This window comes from Ursus americanus, chromosome 11 (assembly GCF_024610735.1).
Source record: "Ursus americanus isolate L20-20 chromosome 11, mUrsAme1.1.p, whole genome shotgun sequence".
In the NCBI taxonomy this organism is placed as follows: domain Eukaryota; kingdom Metazoa; phylum Chordata; class Mammalia; order Carnivora; family Ursidae; genus Ursus; species Ursus americanus.
Window position 1 is genome coordinate 45,069,935 of NC_142137.1, and position 18,261 is coordinate 45,088,195.

The 18,261-nt window shown below is 36.4% G+C and overlaps 1 protein-coding gene across 2 annotated transcripts in view; it reads right to left on the reverse strand.

The window, feature by feature from the left end:
* MED23 (mediator complex subunit 23) overlaps window positions 1-18,261 on the reverse strand; it is a 46,475-nt gene that overhangs the window by 6,929 nt on the left and 21,285 nt on the right. For both annotated transcript variants that reach the window (XM_045805546.2, XM_045805545.2), the window contains 11 exons: window positions 18,189-18,261; window positions 15,864-16,006; window positions 14,676-14,850; window positions 13,824-13,987; window positions 6,761-6,885; window positions 5,563-5,768; window positions 5,295-5,475; window positions 4,120-4,290; window positions 3,465-3,681; window positions 1,650-1,886; window positions 507-672 (listed from right to left, as the gene is read on the reverse strand). The exon at window positions 18,189-18,261 is cut by the window's right edge and continues 173 nt beyond it. In XM_045805546.2, the coding sequence (XP_045661502.1) occupies window positions 507-672; window positions 1,650-1,886; window positions 3,465-3,681; window positions 4,120-4,290; window positions 5,295-5,475; window positions 5,563-5,768; window positions 6,761-6,885; window positions 13,824-13,987; window positions 14,676-14,850; window positions 15,864-16,006; window positions 18,189-18,261 (1,858 nt within the window). The remainder of the gene's footprint in view (window positions 1-506; window positions 673-1,649; window positions 1,887-3,464; window positions 3,682-4,119; window positions 4,291-5,294; window positions 5,476-5,562; window positions 5,769-6,760; window positions 6,886-13,823; window positions 13,988-14,675; window positions 14,851-15,863; window positions 16,007-18,188) is intronic.

Consider the following 18,261-nt stretch of genomic DNA (forward strand, 5'->3'; position numbering starts at 1 on the left):
ATGAAGCATGAGAGACTATGGACTCTGAGAAACAAACTGAGGGCTTCAGAGGGGAGGGGGTGGGGGAATGGGATAGGCTGGTGATGGGTAGTAAGGAGGGCACGTATTGCATGGTGCACTGGGTGTTATACGCAACTAATGAATCATCGAACTTTAAAAAAATAAAATAAAAAATAAAAAAATAAAAACCTCCCAGTACAGGTGGAAAAAAAAAAGAATGGAATCTTGAAAGACTGTCTTTAGTGAGATGTTAACATTATTCCTAACTTTATTAAATGTCAAACAGCTACCAAAGAGTAGAGGTGGGAACAAACCCAGGTCTTCGGACCTGTCCGGGGCTCACTCCATTACATCTATATCACAAAGATAAAATCTGGGACCAAAAGACAGTTACCATCCCACGTGCATCAGCCTTGGGACAACAGGTTTGTCTAACAGTTCCAAATAAACTATCATTCTTTTTACAAATAAACAATGAATCTTATTGCATGAAACAGGATACACACCTTTTCAGGACGACATTTAGAAGAGCATTTCCAACATCTTCACCTGAAACGGCCAAGGCCATGAGCTCCACACAAGTAACATGCAGTGCATGCGCAGCTGGGTTGGGAAACTCATTGAATCTCCAGTCGCAGTTTGGGAATGGACCAGGAGATTTGCCAGCCATCGGTGCAGATGGTTAAAGCAATAACTGTTTATTTTGAGATTAACGGCTCACATTTGTGGTGCTTTATAGTTGTAGAAGTGTTTCACATGTAAACACTGCATTTTATTATCAATTTATCTGATTATAAGCCCCCAAGAAGTGACTGAACAGAAATTAAGAGGTAAATAATTAGAATCAACTACACATCAGTTTGACAAAACTGAAATGTACTAACAGGAACCATGTGATTAACCACAAGGTATAAACGGTTGCTCTTACACAGGTGTGCTTTTATAACTGTGACAAGATAGCTAGAGAGGCAACCAGAGTAGCCCCAGGCTTCACCCACCTATTTCTTTTAGTAGTTATAAGACAGTTGATAAGAACATTACTTTATAATGAGTAATTCTTTTACTCATTTACATTTTACAAATGCCTTCGTGTAGGAAAACAAATCACACTCATTTATGTAAAACTGCTCTACCTAGTGAACAGTGGCATGGTGTACAGACACAGAAACCATAATGCTAATAACTTAAAACATGAAATCTAAATAAAGAAATAAAAATACAAATACAGCAGCCTTTTCATTAAAAAAGAGAGAAATTAAGTTTTGTTATTATCTATCAATATTTTCAAAAAGCATTTAAGGATTTATTTAAAGCAACAAAATTCTATGTTCTCCAGAAGCAAACAGGTGCATTTACTACAATATAGAATACATTTTTTTAGGAATGGAATTTTTCCTTTGAAACAACCTCATTAGGTCTATTTTTAGATATAAAAAATAATGGAGTGAATGTCTGCCTATCTGGCAGCTAACTTGATGCTGCTAATTTAAGATTTCAGAACCTTTACAAAAGTAGAAATAAAAATGATCATAAAAAAATTGAAGTTTTGGAATATATAAAATACTACCTTGAAAGGATAATATGTGTTCTCACAAATCAACATATAGTTATTTCTGAAGGGTCTGGAAAAATCACAATGAAAAGGATATTATCTACTAGTCGGCCAATCAATCTGCAATAGTAGGAGTCATCTGGGACCCAAGGATTTTCTTCTCGTGCATTCATGCCACACTTCAGGTATGTGTCACTTAGACACCAGCCTTGCGGTCGATTATCCTTGAGTGAGCCAATGATGGCATGGACAAGCTTTCGCTTGAGATGTGGGCGTTCTCTCAGGTGCATTTCATAATAATGCAGAGTATTATACAAATAAGTCACAGGGCGATCTGCCAAGAAGAAAACAGATCATCACACATTTATCTGGTTACCCACAATAAAAAACTAACCCCCTGTTTTCAAGATTACCAAAAATAGCTCAGAAGCTCATGAAACTATTTCACATGCTGGGCAATTGCATATAATGAATAGTTTTATTTTAGGACAAGGCAGAAAGCTTCTAATAATATATACAATATCCACTGCAGCGCTGTTTACACTAGCAAAAAGATTAAAACAGCCTAAGTAGTCAAAACAAGGTAAATCATGGCATGTGTGGCATGAATGGGTTTTTTATGTACTGATACAAAATAATCAATCCTCACACCTTATAAAGGCATTAAAAACAAGGTGCAGAACAATGTGTATATCTTATATTATTTGTGGGAAAAAAATTAACCCCAGAATATCTAAGGAAGGATACACAAGAAACTGGTAACAATGGTCTCCTACAGAGAAAGAAACTGGCCAGCTGGAGGTCATGATGGGGTTAACTACTTTTCACTGCATACCCCTCTCTACCATGTGGATATGTTATTTAATTCCCCCCACGCCCCCAAAAAAAGTTTTTAAAGGAATGCTTGCTTGAACTTCATACCTAGTCTGTAGTGCTAAAATGCAATTCGGACTTCTGGTTAGGAGGAAGACATCTTAGACAAAGGACTGAGCAGAACCACCCCCCAGAAAAATACACTTAGGCCTTTCACGCTCCTGTCGCTGACTTCACCATTCTCTGGTCACCTGGTTTAAAACTTCTGAGTTGTCTTTGACTTCTTTCTTTCTATATTCTCCCCACAGGGAACCAAGTCCTGTTCCTTCTTCCTTGACTATTCGTCCCTTCCTTCTCATTTCCAATGTCATCTTAGTTGTTTAGGTACTAATCATATAACTGAATTTTTTGACAGAAGTCTTTGAAATGGCTTCCTCCTTCCAAAACATGCTGCCAACTACAACTAGATTTATCTTTCTAAAGTAATGCTTTCTATGCCATGACGTTATTCAATAACTTCTAGCTGACTCTTGATTATTTGCAGGTTATAAGATCAAAACTTCTCAGCCTGGCACTTAAGGAGATCTACTGTTGGATACAAAGTTTCAACTCTCAATTTAGCCAATGAGAAGACTGTTTACAAAAATGCTGTGATTTTTCCAAAGGATTCTTACTGCCTAGGACGTTCTCTTTTCCTTCCTGTTTATATAAATCACATATATCAACAGCTCGAACCCTATCATCTAGGAAGCCTGCTGAGTTAGTTCACAGTAATATCAGTCTGTTCTGAACTCATATCAGACTCTTCTCCTTCTCTGCTCATTTGGCAACTAATCACAAACCACGTAAAAGGGGGCAACTCTTGCATATCACTTTTATTTCTGCTATTTAATACATTTGCCATGACCTACCTATTCATGTTTTTATGTCATCTATTTTATACTTCATGGCATCACTATATAGCACTTATTCTCAAAACAGTTTTTATTGAAAAACAATTAAAATAAAATCTTTAGAACCATGATTACCCACACAGTTATGCCCAGCCTACTTTTGTTTATTGAGTTATTAGATGGAATTAAAATTTGAAAAAGCTTACCGTGAAATTTATATAAGCCACCAAGGTGATCTAGTAGAGTCTCCAGTGATTTGGAAACTGGAAGCAACTCTAAAAATCTGTGGATTACTATATCGAATACTGGGAGAAATCGAAGACACACATTTCCAAAATAGATGGGTAGATAGGGAGACTGGATCTGCACGGGAGGATCAACCTGTTCTGCCAGGCCCTCAAAATACAGTTTCTCAGGGTATTTCTGTGGAAGTGAATAAATGGTAAATGTTCAAGGCATCTTTCTATATTCTCTTAAAAAAATAAAGCTAAATAAAAAAACTTGTCATTTTTAAAAGAATATGAAACTATGTCTGTTTTTGCAATGCAATGAAATAAATACGGAGTGCTTTACTTGACAAAAATATTACCCCAAAGACTTACCAAGAGATTTATGTGTAAAAGAATTTATAATAACCCTTTCATTTTGCATGTAAGTACTCACATCTACTAAAACTGCAGTTTCAATAAATTCCTAACATAGAGATACTCTAGAACCTTGAAGCAGTTTAGACAGCTAATTTCCTTCTACACAGATTAGAGAGAGAACAGTAGAACCACAGAGAAAACAGCCAAACCAATTAGCCAAATACCTAAGAATGGCGTAAACAAGACTCCCTGCAGTGGTGATTTGCATTAGTACCTTGTGATAATTCATGTGCTTGGTGTGCCAGTCATTCTGTAGCCAGTGTTCTGGAGAATTCTCCTTCACAAAGTCACTTACTCGATTTCTAAAATCATTTGGTTTGAGTAACAGCAACTGAATTATGAAATAACAAACCTGGGCTTCATTTCCTTCATGACTACGCATGGCCTTTGGGGAACAACAGAAAAATGATATTAAAATGTCCGACCCGTGCAAAAGCGTGGCTCTGCTACAAGTCTATATTTGAATATCTCACTATTATCAGAATTTCATTGCATGTCTAGTCTACCCCTAACCAACTGTTCAGAATTCCATAAACATATTTGACTTTCTTGCCCACTTTTGGTTCTCACCATTCCTTCTGTCCGAAGTGTCCCTCTTTTTTCTTTTGCTGAAATTCAATCCATCCTTCACGATCTCTCACCTAGATAGATGTGGTCTCTCATTGTTGCCTGCCGATACTTTCCCTACACCTGTATCTTGTTTTTCTGTTTTAGTGATTTATAAACTTAGCTTATTTCTCCTACTATATCATAACCATATTTTTGTTTATGTTCCACAGCTAAGAGGCTAATGTTAACCAACTAAGCCACCCCAATATCACCATTATAGTTTTTTTAAAAAGTAGCATTTTCCAGCCTGGTTCAGTGTCTTCTCTTAAAATTTTGCCTGAAATAGACATCAAGTGAAGAGGAAAAATAAGTTGGGGAATATTGGGTGGCTGCGAGAAACACTGAGTTCTGACTATGGCTGCCAAAGTGTACAGAAATTATTATTAGCACTCTGCAAAGAAATACAATGACTTTTTTTTTTTTTTTTTTTTTTACCACTTCCTGCCTGTAGTGGGAGCCTTTGGGAATCAACTCAGGGTCTAATTGCTTGTACTTTTACAGCATCACAAGGCCGGGACCATGACTGTCTTATTTACTTCTATACTTTCTATGCATAGAACACAGCAGATATTCAAAACACACTTGCTGAATCAATGATGAAGACACTGGGAAATCTCTAGTTCCTTAGGGAAGTGATAGCAATGCTTGATTATAGTATAATTTCATTAAATCCTTAGAAGCAATATAGCTAGATCAGCACAAGATCCGTCAGTCATACACCTTGATCCGAAAGAGAATGAAGCATCTTAAAAACTTATTCTTCAATAAGTGTAATCTTACCAGGCAGAGAATTAATCGGTCCAGTGTAACAATGTTATACTTCCATACCATGTCATTAAGAATTTCAATGCATTTGTTGAGTTGCTGACCCCCAGCTGATGTAGAGAACTCATACACTAAGAAATCTGCAAATGTTCTCACATGGGCTACCAAGGCCCTGGCTCCAATTCTTTCTAATACTCTGGAAAACCAAGAGTAAAAAATAAGTTATATTGCTATATGGTATATGGTCTGTCAAATGGAATGCAGATCTAGGTTTTTGGCTTACCTATAGCCAATCTGATTAATATGATCTGTTTCCAAGAGCATTTTCCAGAGAAGACAAAGGAAGAGAGGAGGAGAGCCTTGCATAGAGAAGTGGGTAATGATGTCATTTTCATTGGTCATTGACTTCCACTTCCTATATTCCTCCTCCACATTTTTTTTCAGATTAAAACGGCTTTCCTGAGGTACATTATTTTGCTTGAAGAATGCCTAAAAGGAAGATCAGAAGTTTACTTCAAGGGTTATACTAAAAAAAAAGAGCATTGGTTATAGAATCAAGAAACCAGTTCTAGGCTTGATTGTGACACTAATAAACTCTATGTGACCTCAAGCAACTTAGTAATCAAGACCTGAATTTCTATAATGGGAAAATACACAGGCTTGACTAGATTATCTCTAAGATTCCTTTCCTAGATTTCCTAAGCAGAAATTCCAAGTAAGCCTGAATTCAAGCTTCCTCAATCATCTGTTGATACTTCAATTCGTCTTCAAAAAAACAACAAAAAAAAAGAAATTTATGTACCTTTTGGTTACGTATTTTATTATCTCTATAAGGAAAATCTACTATACTATCTCAGATCAGTATCAGCATCACCTGGGACCTATAAGAAATGTAGACTCAGGCCCCATTCCAGACCTACTGAATTGGAAGTTCAGCAGTCTATCTGAACAAGCCCTCTAGGTAATTCTGGTATGTTTGAGAACTACTGCTCTAGCCCTATTGGAAGTTCTAGAAAGCAGATGTTCATTATGCCTAAACTTTTCTCTGAAAAGTAGAGGACAGATGAAGTTTTCCTTTCTGTGTGATTAAAAAAAAATTCAGTCAACTGTAACAACGTGTATCCTGTGAAGCTCTGTTAAGTTGTATTTCTCCCCATTTCAATTTTGAGAGAGAAAAATATTTTTTCAGGTAATGTGTTAATTCTCACAACATTCTAAAACTGTTAACTAATAAGATGAAACCAAAATTAAATTTTTAGGAACATATCTAATCCTGGAGTAGGACAGGGAACAACTCAAGAGACTTTGGAATAGCAAATTTTTAAAAAGGGAAATAAAAGCTAATTTCCTTTGGATATAACAAAAACAATCTCTAGAATAACACTACATGGGAAGAAATGAATTAGAAAGAATGATTTCATATACATTAAATGAAAGAATGACTTTGTATATATTCAATATGTAATTCAAGACCAAATTACCTGTAGTGGGCCTGGAAAACAGCTAAGAGTGTGTGATGCCCAGTTATGCGGAGTAAAACTCATGATGGTCTGAAGTATGTCTTTACACCAAGTTCCCTGAATTGAATCAGAGCCTGTAAAAAAATCTAAACATAAACAAATAGATGTAATCCAGATACAAATTACCCACAATTCATAAATGATGTCACAGAGAAAGTAACAATTATGTACACCCATCGAATTTCACTGCAATACACTCAATGCTTAACTATATTCAGTTTAAACCTACATTCTTAGTTTATAAATAATTTGAATGATTACCTTAGTAAATATGAACACAATTAGTGAAAATAAGACAAAAGACATTGCAATCTTTTTTTTTTTTTTAAGTAGGCTCCACACCCAGCCCACGTGGAGCCCAACATGGGGCTTGAACTCATGACCCTAAGATCAAGACCGGAGCTGAGATCAAGAGTCAGACGCTTAACCAACTGAGGCACCCAGGTGCCCCTGCAATCTTTTTTTTTTTAAGATTACAGAGCACCAATGATCTAACAGTGATACAGGCCCACCACGATTGCTCATGTAGTTCACTCTGACAATGAGGTATCAGCACTTTACTGAGCCAAGGAAATAGAATTAAGAAAGTAGATACCTTTCCTAGTGGTTGAAATAGCTATAGACTTTAACTCTCTAAATCAAGAAGGTTAATTTATGTAAAATAAGATAGTTTACATAGATATATTTGGGGTTGCTAAGTTCAATAACTACTTCTTTAAAACAGCAGTTCTCAAAGTGTAGTCTGCAGATTCTGTGGGTCCCCAATATCCTTTCAAGGATTCAATAAGGTCAAAACTATTAAAATAGTAATACTAAGATAGCACTGACCTTTTTACTGTGTTGAAATGTGCACTGATGGAGCAAAGGTAATGGTAAGTAAAACTACTGGCCCTCAGAACAATCAAACAGTGGCACCAGACTATATTAAAAGCCACTGTAATCTTCACTATACTATCATGGCACGGGGGGAGTAGGAGGGAAGTGCCAGTTTTACTCAAGAATATCCTTGAAGTAGTGAAAAGGACCGTATCTTAGCCCTTAAGTACATCTAATTTTATGTTATGATAAATGGAAGCATGCATAAAGTATGATGGGTATCCTAAGGAAAAGTATTTGTGCAATTGTCTGAATATCAAGTTAAATCACTTCTTGGCCTTTTGGCTAAGATCAAGTGTGGAATAATTAGCTTTTTATTTTTTTATGGAATTCCATTTTTACTTGAGTGAACATCTGACAGAGAACTAGTTATCTGGACTTGGGCATTAAGCAGAAATTTTCTTGAAAATTAAAAAAGGAAGCCTGTTACTTCAAGGAAAACAAATAACCACATATTTTGCCAATGATAAAATCTGACTTTTCAAATGAAAAATCAAAATTTTGGAAAACCTGTATCCACTACTATAAGCCCAATAGTTTTCTAAAACTTAACAATTTTCCTAATGAAATTTGCAGTGATACTAACAAATGTAATTTTATGATACTGCATAACGAAGTGTGCCAACATATACAAGATCTACATAATTCAGTGAACCAAAGCTTTCCAAAAACTAATTTATGAAGTTATAAAATATACATGGATTAAAAAAAACCATTAGGTGTGCAAAACAGACCAAAGGATTATAATGTAATAGAATACTAAAAGTTCACTGATTGAATTTTGTATTCTATACTGCAACTAATGGTTAAGAAATCATCACTTGTCCAATTTTGTGTGGCATCAAAGAATATTCACAATTATCAGAAAATGCCATTAAAATACTCCTCCCCTTTCCAACCTCTTATCTGTGTGGGGCCATTTTGTTTTCTAAAATAACATATTGCAATAGATGAAATGTAGAAGTAAATATAAGAATCCAGCAAAGCTTCTTTTACAACAGATATTAAAGAGATGCAAAAAATGTGAAACAATGGCACCTTTTCTCACTAAAGTTTTGTTCTGGAGAATATGTAGTTTATTTTTCACAAAAAATATGCCATTTATGTTAATATGTAACAAGTTCATTATTAAGTGAATCAAAAAATATTTAAAAAGCACCCAACTAATAATACAGTATATATTAACTAAATCGAATTTAAATAAAAAAATTTTTAAAAGCACCTATCTTAATATCTAATAAAGTAAATATTGAGAGATATAATCCATATAAATGGAAAATCTTTGGGAATTTCTTTTTTTATTTTTAAGAGTGTAAAGTGGTCCTAGACCAAAAACCTCAAGAACCACTACTTAAAAATGATGTAAAATGTCTGAAAACTGAAGCTCAACTCAGTTAAAATGATAGTACACAGAAGAACCCACATTAATGATTAAAATAGTGAAGGTATTAAAACAACTATTTTTAGGGTACTAAATGAGAAAAATATGTAGCCAAGAATACTTTACCCCCCTAGGCTGTCAATGAAAATAGAAGGAGTGATAAAAGCTTCCAGGACAAATAGAAACTAAAAGAATTTGTGATCACCAAACCAGCCCTACAAGAACTATTGAAAGGGGTCCTCTAATCAAAGAGAGAGCCCCAAAGTAACATAGACCAGGAAGTAAGAAAGACAATATACAGTAACAGTCACCTTAGAGGCAATACAATGGCACTACATTCATATCATTCAGTAGTTACCCTGAATGTAAATGGGCTAACTGCACCAATCAAAAGACACAGGGTATCAGAGTAGATAAAAAGCAAGACGCATCGATATGCTGTCTGCAAGAGACTCATTTTAGACCAAAAGATACCCCCAGATTTAAAGTGAAGTGGTAGGAAACCACTTATGCTAATGGACATCAAAAGAAAGCTGGGGTGGCAATCCATATTTATATTAGACAAATTAGATTTTAAACCAAAGACTGTAATAAGAGATGAGGAAGGACACTATATCATACACTATATCATATCATACTTAAAGGGTCTATCCAACAAGAAGATCTAACAATTGTAAATATTTATGCCCCTAACATGGGAGCAGCCAATTATATAAGTCAATTAATAACAAAATCAAAGAAACACAGCAACAATAATACAATAATAGTAGGGGACTTTAACATTCCCCTCACTGAAATGCACAGATCATCTAAGCAAAAGATCAACAAGGAAATAAGAGCTTTAAATGACATTCTGGACCAGATGGACTTCACAGATATATTCAGAACATTCCATCCCGAAGCAACAGAATACACACTCTTCTTGAGTGCACAAGGAACATTCTCCAGAAAAGATCACATACTGGGTCACAAATCAGGTCTCAACCAGTACCAAACTGGGATCATTTCCTGCATATTTTCAGACCACAATGCTCTGAAACTTGAACTCAATCATAAGAGTAAAGTTGGAAAGAACTCAAATACATGGAGACTAAAGGGCATTTTACTAAAGAACGACTGGGTCAACCAGGAAATTAAGGAGGAATTTAAAAAGTTCATGAAAACAAATGAAAATGAAAACACAACTGTTCAAAATCTTTGGGATGCAGCAAAGGTGGTCCTAAGAGGGAAGTATATAGCAATACAAGCCTTTCTCAAGAAACAAGAAAGGTCTCAAATACATAACCTAACCCTACACCTAAAGGAGCTGGAGAAAGAACAGCAAACCTAAACACAGCAGGAGAAGAGAAATAATAAAGATCAGAGCAGAAATCAATGAAATAGAAACCAAAAGAACAGTAGAACAGATCAACAAAACTAGGAGCTAGTTCTTTGAAAGAATTAGTAAGATTGATAAGCCCCTGGCCAGACTTGTCAAAAAGAAAAGAGAAAGGACCCAAATAAAATCATGAATGAAAGAGGAGAGATCACAGCCAACATCAAAGAAATACAAACAATTGTAAGAACATACTATGAGCAACGATATGCCAACAAATTTGACAATCTGGAAGAAATGGATGCATTCCTAGAGGCGTATAAACTATGAAAACTGAACCAGGAAGAAATAGAAAACCTGAACAGACCCATAATCAGCAAGGAAATTGAAGTAGTAATCAAAAATCTCCCAAAAAACAAGAGCATGGGGCCAGATGGCTTCCCAGAGAAATTCTACCAAACATTTAAAGAAGAATTAATATTTATTCTTCTGAAACAGTTATAAAAAATAGAAATGGAAGGAAAGCTTCCAAACTCATTTTATGACGCCAGCATTACCTTGATCCCAAAACCAGACAAAGATCCCACCAAAAAGGAGAATTACAGACCAATATCCCTGATGAACATGGATGCAAAAATTCTCACCAAAATACCAGCCAATAGGATCCAACAGTAAATTAAAAGGATTATTCACCACAACCAAGTGGGATTTATTCCTGGGCTGCAAGGTTGGTTCAACATCCACAAAGCAATCAATGTGATACACTACATTAAGAAAAGAAAGGACAAGAACCATATGATCCTCTCAATAGATGCAGAAAAAGCATTTGAAAAAGTACAGCATCCTTTCTTGATTAAAACTCTTCACAGTGCAAGGATAGAGGGTACATACCTCAATATCATAAAAGCCATCTATGAAAAACCCACAGTGAATTTAATTCTCAATGGAAAAAGCTGAGAGCTTTTCCCCTAAGGTCAGGAACACGGCAGGGATGTCCACTATCACCACTACTGTTCAACATTGTACTAGAAGTCCTAGCCTCAGCAATCAGACAACAAAAAGAAATAAAAGGCATCTGAATTGGCAAAGAAGAAGTCAAACTCTCACTCTTTGCAGATGATATGATACTTTATGTGGAAAACCCAAAAGATTCCACCCCAAAACTGCTAGAACTCATACAGGAATTCAGTAAAGTGGCAGGATATAAAACCAAGCACAGAAATCAGTTGCATTTCTATACACCGAGACAGAAGAAAAGAGAAGTTAAGCAGTCGATCCCATTTACAATTGAATCCAAAACCATAAGATACCTAGGAATAAATCTAATCAAAGAGGCAAAGGATCTGTACTCAGAAAACTACAGAAAAGTCATGAACGAAATTGACGAAGACACAAAGAAATGGAAAAAAAAATCCATGCTCATGGATTGGAAGAACAGATATTGTTAAAATGTCTATACTACCTAGAACAATCTACACATTCAATGTCCCTATCAAAATATCATCAACTTTTTTCACAGAAATGGAACAAATAATCCTAAAATTTGTATGGAACCAGAAAAGACCCCAAATAGCCAGAGGAATGTTGAAAAAAAAAAAAACACAAAGCTGGTGGTATCACAATTCCAGACTTCAAGCTCTACTACAAAGCTGTAATCATCAAGACAGGATGGTACTGGCACAAAAACAGACACATAGATCAATGGAACAGAATAGAGAACTCAGAAATAGACCCTCAACTCTATGGTCAACTAATCTTTGACAAAGTAGGAAAGACTATCCAATGGAAAAGACAGTTTCTTCAACAAATGGTGTTGGGAAAATTGGACAGCCACATGCAGAAGAATGAAACTGGACCATTTCCTTACACCATACACAAAAACAGACTCAAAATGGATGAAAGACCTAAATGTGAGACAGGAATCCATCAAAATCCTTGAGGAGAACACAGGCAGAAACCTCTTCAACCTTGGCAGCAGCAACTTCTTCCTAGACACATCACCAGAGGCAAGGGAAGCAAGGGCAAAAATGAACTACTGGGACGTCATCAAGATAAAAAGCTTTTGTACAGCAAAGGAAACAGTCTACAAAACCAAAAGACAACTGACAGAATGGAAGAAGGTATTTGCAAATGACATATCTGATAAAGGGCTAGTATCCAAAATCTATAAAGAACTTATCAAACTCAACACCCAAGGAATAAATAATCCAATCAAGAAATGGGCAGAGGGGGGCGCCTGGGTGGCACAGCGGTTAAGCGTCTGCCTTCGGCTCAGGGCGTGATCCTGGCGTTATGGGATCGAGCCCCACATCAGGCTCCTCTGCTGGGAACCTGCTTCTTCCTCTCCCACTCCCCCTGCTTGTGTTCCCTCTCTCGCTGGCTGTCTCTATCTCTTCCGAATAAATAAATAAAATCTTTAAAAAAAAAAAAAATGGGTAGAAGACATGAAGAGACATTTCTGCGAAGACATTCAAATGGCCAACAGACACATGAAAAAGTGCTCAACATCACAAGGCATCACGGAAATACAAATCAAAACCACAATGAGATACCACCTCACAATATTCAGAATGGCTAAAATTAACAAATCAGGAAACGACAGATGTTGGCGAGGATGTGGAGAAAGGGGAACCCTACACTGTTGGTGGGAATGCAAGCTGGTGTAGCCGCTCTGGAAAACAGTATGGAGGTTCCTCAAAAAGCTGAAAATAGAGCTACCCTACAACCCAGCAATTGCACTACTGGGTATTTACCCCAAAGATAAAAATGTAGTAATCCGAAGGAGCACCTGCACCCCAATATTTATAGCAGCAATATCCACAATAGCCAAGCTACAGAAAGAGCCCAGATGTCCATTGACAGATGAATGGATAAAGAAGATGTAGTATATATATATATACAAGGGAATATTATGCAGCCATCAGAACACTGAAATCTTGCCATTTGCAACGAGGTGGATGGAACTAGAGGGTGTTATGCTAATTGAAATAAGTCAATCAGAGAAAGACAATTATCATGCAATCTCACTGATATGTGGAATTTGAGAAACAAGGGAGAGGATCATAGGGGAAGAGAGGAAAAAATGAAACATGATGAAACCAGAGAGTGAGACAAACCATAAGAGACTCTTAATCTCAGGAAACAAACTGAGGGCTGCTGGAGTGGAGGCGGTGGGAGGGATGAGATACCTGGGTGATGGACACTGGGGAGGGTGTGTGCTGTGGTATGTGCCATGTATTGTGTAAGACTGATGAATCACAGACCTGCACTCATGAAACAAATAATACGTTATATGTTAATAATTTTAAAAAATTTAAAAATAAAACAACTTTTTTTTTTTTAAACAAATGAAATGGATCTTTTCAGTATGTCATCCCCTTCATAATCAGTAGGGACACCGCATGCTCTAATTCATCTGTTTTTGTTGGCGGTAACCACCATATTCACCGTACCTGTTACGTGAGTTGCTCTAGCTAAGGTCAATATCAAGGCTCGGTTCAGCTCTTCAGATTCTGCGGACAGCACCGTTTTGGGATCACTCAGGAAGCGTGTAAACTGTGGCTGTACCTCCGAGCTCCCTAACGCTGTTATAAGCCTAAGTGCAGTGCTCTCAACACTGAAAGTGGGAGAACAAAAAGAAATGAAAAAGTGAAGTTGCATATAAAATTTCAGAATTATAGAAGTAAATCTAACTCTAGGTTAATCAAAATGGAAAAACATGCAAACTATGAATTCCTCTTCGATTAAAAAAACAATCTCCTCCTTTACATGAGAATGAGTTTTGTTTAATTTCCTTTAAAAACCTGAGGTGCCAAAACAAAAACAAAAAAACTGAGGTGCCAAATTTTATAGCAAAAAGCATCTGACATTATTTACACATTTGAAAAAGACAGCTTGTAGCTTATAGGACTAAACAATTTCACCCGGATATACAGAATTTCAAAAATTACATTTTTCAATCTGAAATACATTTTCACTTAGAGAAAACCAAAGTGACATGATAATTTAACCATAATCTGAAGTGTATTTAAATCCAATATTCTAAAGGGCTAAATCGGAACATTTTGTCAAAGGCCTTGGAAGTACTTATTCTCAGGCCAAAGATCACTAGGCGAGGACTGAGCTACCTTAATAACTTCCTATTTAAAAAGCTGTCCTCTACTTCTTCTGTATTGAAAATAAAATACTCTAGAAGCAGAGGAGACTTATGACATATGAATACAAATAATAAAAAGGATTAAGTTCCCCATGTCCAACAAAGTTGCTAAGCAATCTTAAGGCAAGACCGTCATCCAAGCACTCACCAGAGATGGAGCTGGTTCTGGTTGGTTTGCGCAACCGCGGCGAGAGTATGCAGGTGGCTCAGGAGCTGCACTCTGTAATGAGGCTGGATGTGGTGCATGCGGTAGCTGAACATCTCAAGAAGCGTGTGTAAGATCCCCCAGGCGTGGGACTTGAAAACAGTGGGCAAAAGTTGACCTTGAGGAACAAGACAATTTAAGGCACCAATTATAAAAGCTATGAATTAAAAGACGTTGAAGAAAAGTCACATGGAGTAAAATCAATGTAAAGATTTGATCATGAACACACACACTTTCCAAATGTTCTCCATTAATTTCTCCTTTAATGGTAAGGAAAATAATCCATATCCTAATTAGAACGCCACGTTTGCTTTTTTTTTTTTTTTTTTTTGCTGGAATATGACAAATGATATTTAAGTTCATCTGAAAAAATGAGACAACATATGAAAAAAAATTACCCTTCCTCACTTCTCAGTTGTCTTTTAAATTACTTTTAGAATGTTACTGTTCCTAATCTTTTGAAGCATGAGGATTGTTTCTTAATATACAAATTGCATGACACCCACTCTTACTCCTTCCTCTCTCCCCAAAAGCTGTATTCAACCCTCAATTATCTGGAAAGAGTAATTATGGTTCAAATTAAAATAATGCTGTATTAGTAAAAAGTTATAATTACCATGAATCAGAAAAACACTTCTATATTAGAAAGTATCTATTATTTAAAACTGCGTAACAACTTACAGACACTATAAGCTATCTCCTGAAATGCAGGAAAACTGCTTCCCTATTGCTAGTCAGACTTAGCCCCAGACTTGGTCCCAGGGGCACCAGCAAAAGAAGCACCTGGGACCACACATTCTTGCATAAGAATAGGACCCTTGTCTTTCTAGCTCACTGTACCCCAAGCACTTAACACAACATCGTTTCTTATCATAACTTTACTTAAAAGTACAACTCACTCTCCTGACTCTTACACGCTTATCCCTCTTTTTTGCTTGATTTTTCTCCATAAGACTTATCATCTGACACATTCCCTACTTCATTTATTTTTTTGTCTGTCTCCCTCATTAGCAGGTAATCTCTATGATGGCAGTGACATCTGCACACTATTGTATCCCCCGCACCTAAAAGAATACCTGTTGAATTAATGAATGGGTTATTGGTTATAAACACCAGAAAGTTCTGTCTTACTGATAAATCCTTTGATGCCCAAGGATTCTATTTCCATATAGACCAATAAACGACTGTAAGTTTCCACTAAGGCCGGAGCCAAGGCCACACTGGATTTTGCATGAGCAAGTTTTATCACTCTGGTAGCAATGCTATGGATAAGGCTGAGAAAAAACAAAAGAAAAGAAAAATCCTTATTTCTGACACAGATAAGAAGTTACTCTACTTATAGGGAACTTGGTATAAATCTAAACTTAGGGGCACCTGGGTGGCTCAGTCGGTGAAATGCCTGCCTTTGGCTCAGGTCATGATCCCAGGGTCCTGGGATGGAGTCCCGCATCAGACTCTGCTCAGTGAGGAGCCTGCTTCTCCCTCTACCTGCCGCTCCCCCTGCTTGTGCGCTCGCTCTCACGCTCTCTCTCTCTCTCTCTCTCTCGTTCTGACAAATAAATAAATAAAATCTTTAGGAAAAAAATCTAAACTTAAAATGCATGAACTCCATTTTAACCATTTAAGTTGTGCAGGACACTTGGTAGCGATGCAGTGTACAACCTGAGACTAATTCTGGTTTCCACGGTGCTTTCAATGTGCATCAGGATCCCTCTGCTCACAGAAAAGCAAAATTTGGGTACGACTCATAAGAATACACTTGAATTAAAAAAAAAAAAAGACTAAAACAAAAACTAAAACACACAAAAACCAAAAACAAACCCCAAAATAATTTTAAAAGATTATGTATGAATGGTTTTAGTCTGTTTTTCCTTTTCAAATACATAACTAAAACTTTTTGAGAAATTAAATGACTTTTATTACAGAATTACTTTAAAAAATCACTGCTAAGATCCAAATGTTGGATTCTAACAGGGTTTCCTCAACTCTGTCAGACAAGCAGGTAAAGCACATGTATAATGTTATGACAATGTTTACCATTAGAAAAAGAGCATGGCTCTTTTAGAACTGATGCCCCACAGATATATTTTCCTTTACCTACATAAGTTTCTGAACTTTGAGCCAATACTTAAGAGCTAAAAGACTAGAAATAAAAATCTGGATTTCTAGCCCTTCTCAAAAAAATTTAGATACCTACAGTAATCTACATTCTTACATTATAGAAATAAGCTACAATGGCAGGACCATGAGGTAAGCCCTGCACACTTCAGTCAGCCTCAATTCCTTCTAGATACACATACTTGCATATGCATGAGTATCTGGTTCTCTTTCAGCAGCATGTGGCACTCACTTACATTGTCAGCTTGGTTCCTAGGGGTACTTGAGGTTCTAGAATCACAACCAACAGCCATTTCTGTCTTTTTAGAAACCATAATGTCAATTCTAAAAGCATCCCTATTTATAATCAATATAGTACAGGCACTATAATTTTCATATTCCTGGACTCAACAATTCTATTTCCAGCAAATTATCTAATAAAAACGTATTACAGGTAGGTGCAAAGACAGCCTTAAAGGTAGTTTTCATAGCCATCATTATAGTACTAAGACACTGCAAATAATTTATGTCAAACAATGTGGAACTGGCTAAATAATCATATATAGCCACACAAAAGACTTCTTCACAGAAATTAAAACAGATGTTTTAAAAAAAAACACCAGACTGAAAGAGGCGTTTGATAGAATATTATGGGGAAGAGGTGGTTATAAAAGAGTATTGCAGGGCGCCTGAGTGGCTCAGTTGATTAAGCGTCTGCCTTCTGCTCAGGTCCTGGGATCGAGTCCCACATCGGGCTCCCTGCTCAGTGGGGAGTTTGCTTCTCCCTCTCCTCCTGATCTCTCTCTCTCACAAATAAATAAATAAAATCTTTAAAAAAAAAAAAGAGTATTGCAGTAATAATCTATTTTGTTAAAAAAAATCTCAACCCATAAATGCATATATTTATAGATAGAAAAAAAGAACATACGCCAAAAAATTTTACAATGCTTATTTCTCATGAAGAGATTATGGCAATATTTTCTTGAGGTTTATTTGTATACTCTAGAATTCCTATAATAAATATCATTTTGGGGACGCCTGGGTGGCTCAGTCGGTTAAGCTCTGCCTTCAGATCAGGTTATGATCCTGGGGTCCTGGGATGGAGCCCCATGTTGGGCTCCTTGCTCAGTGGGGAGTCTGCTTCTCCCTCTGGCCCTCCCCCACTTGTGCTCTCATTCTCTCCTTCAAATAAATAAATAAAATCATAAAAAATAAATAAATATCATTTTTGTAATAAAATAAACCTACTCATTTAAAAAAAATGCACCTGACTATAAACAAACGCAATGATGAAATAAAGCCTACACTACACTGATATCAATTCCCTGACACAGGACCAAATACATAAAAAGAACATACCTCATTTTGGCATGAACCGTCAGTGAATCCAGGAGGTTCATGGGTAAGGGAGTAATAGATGCTGAAGCTAAGC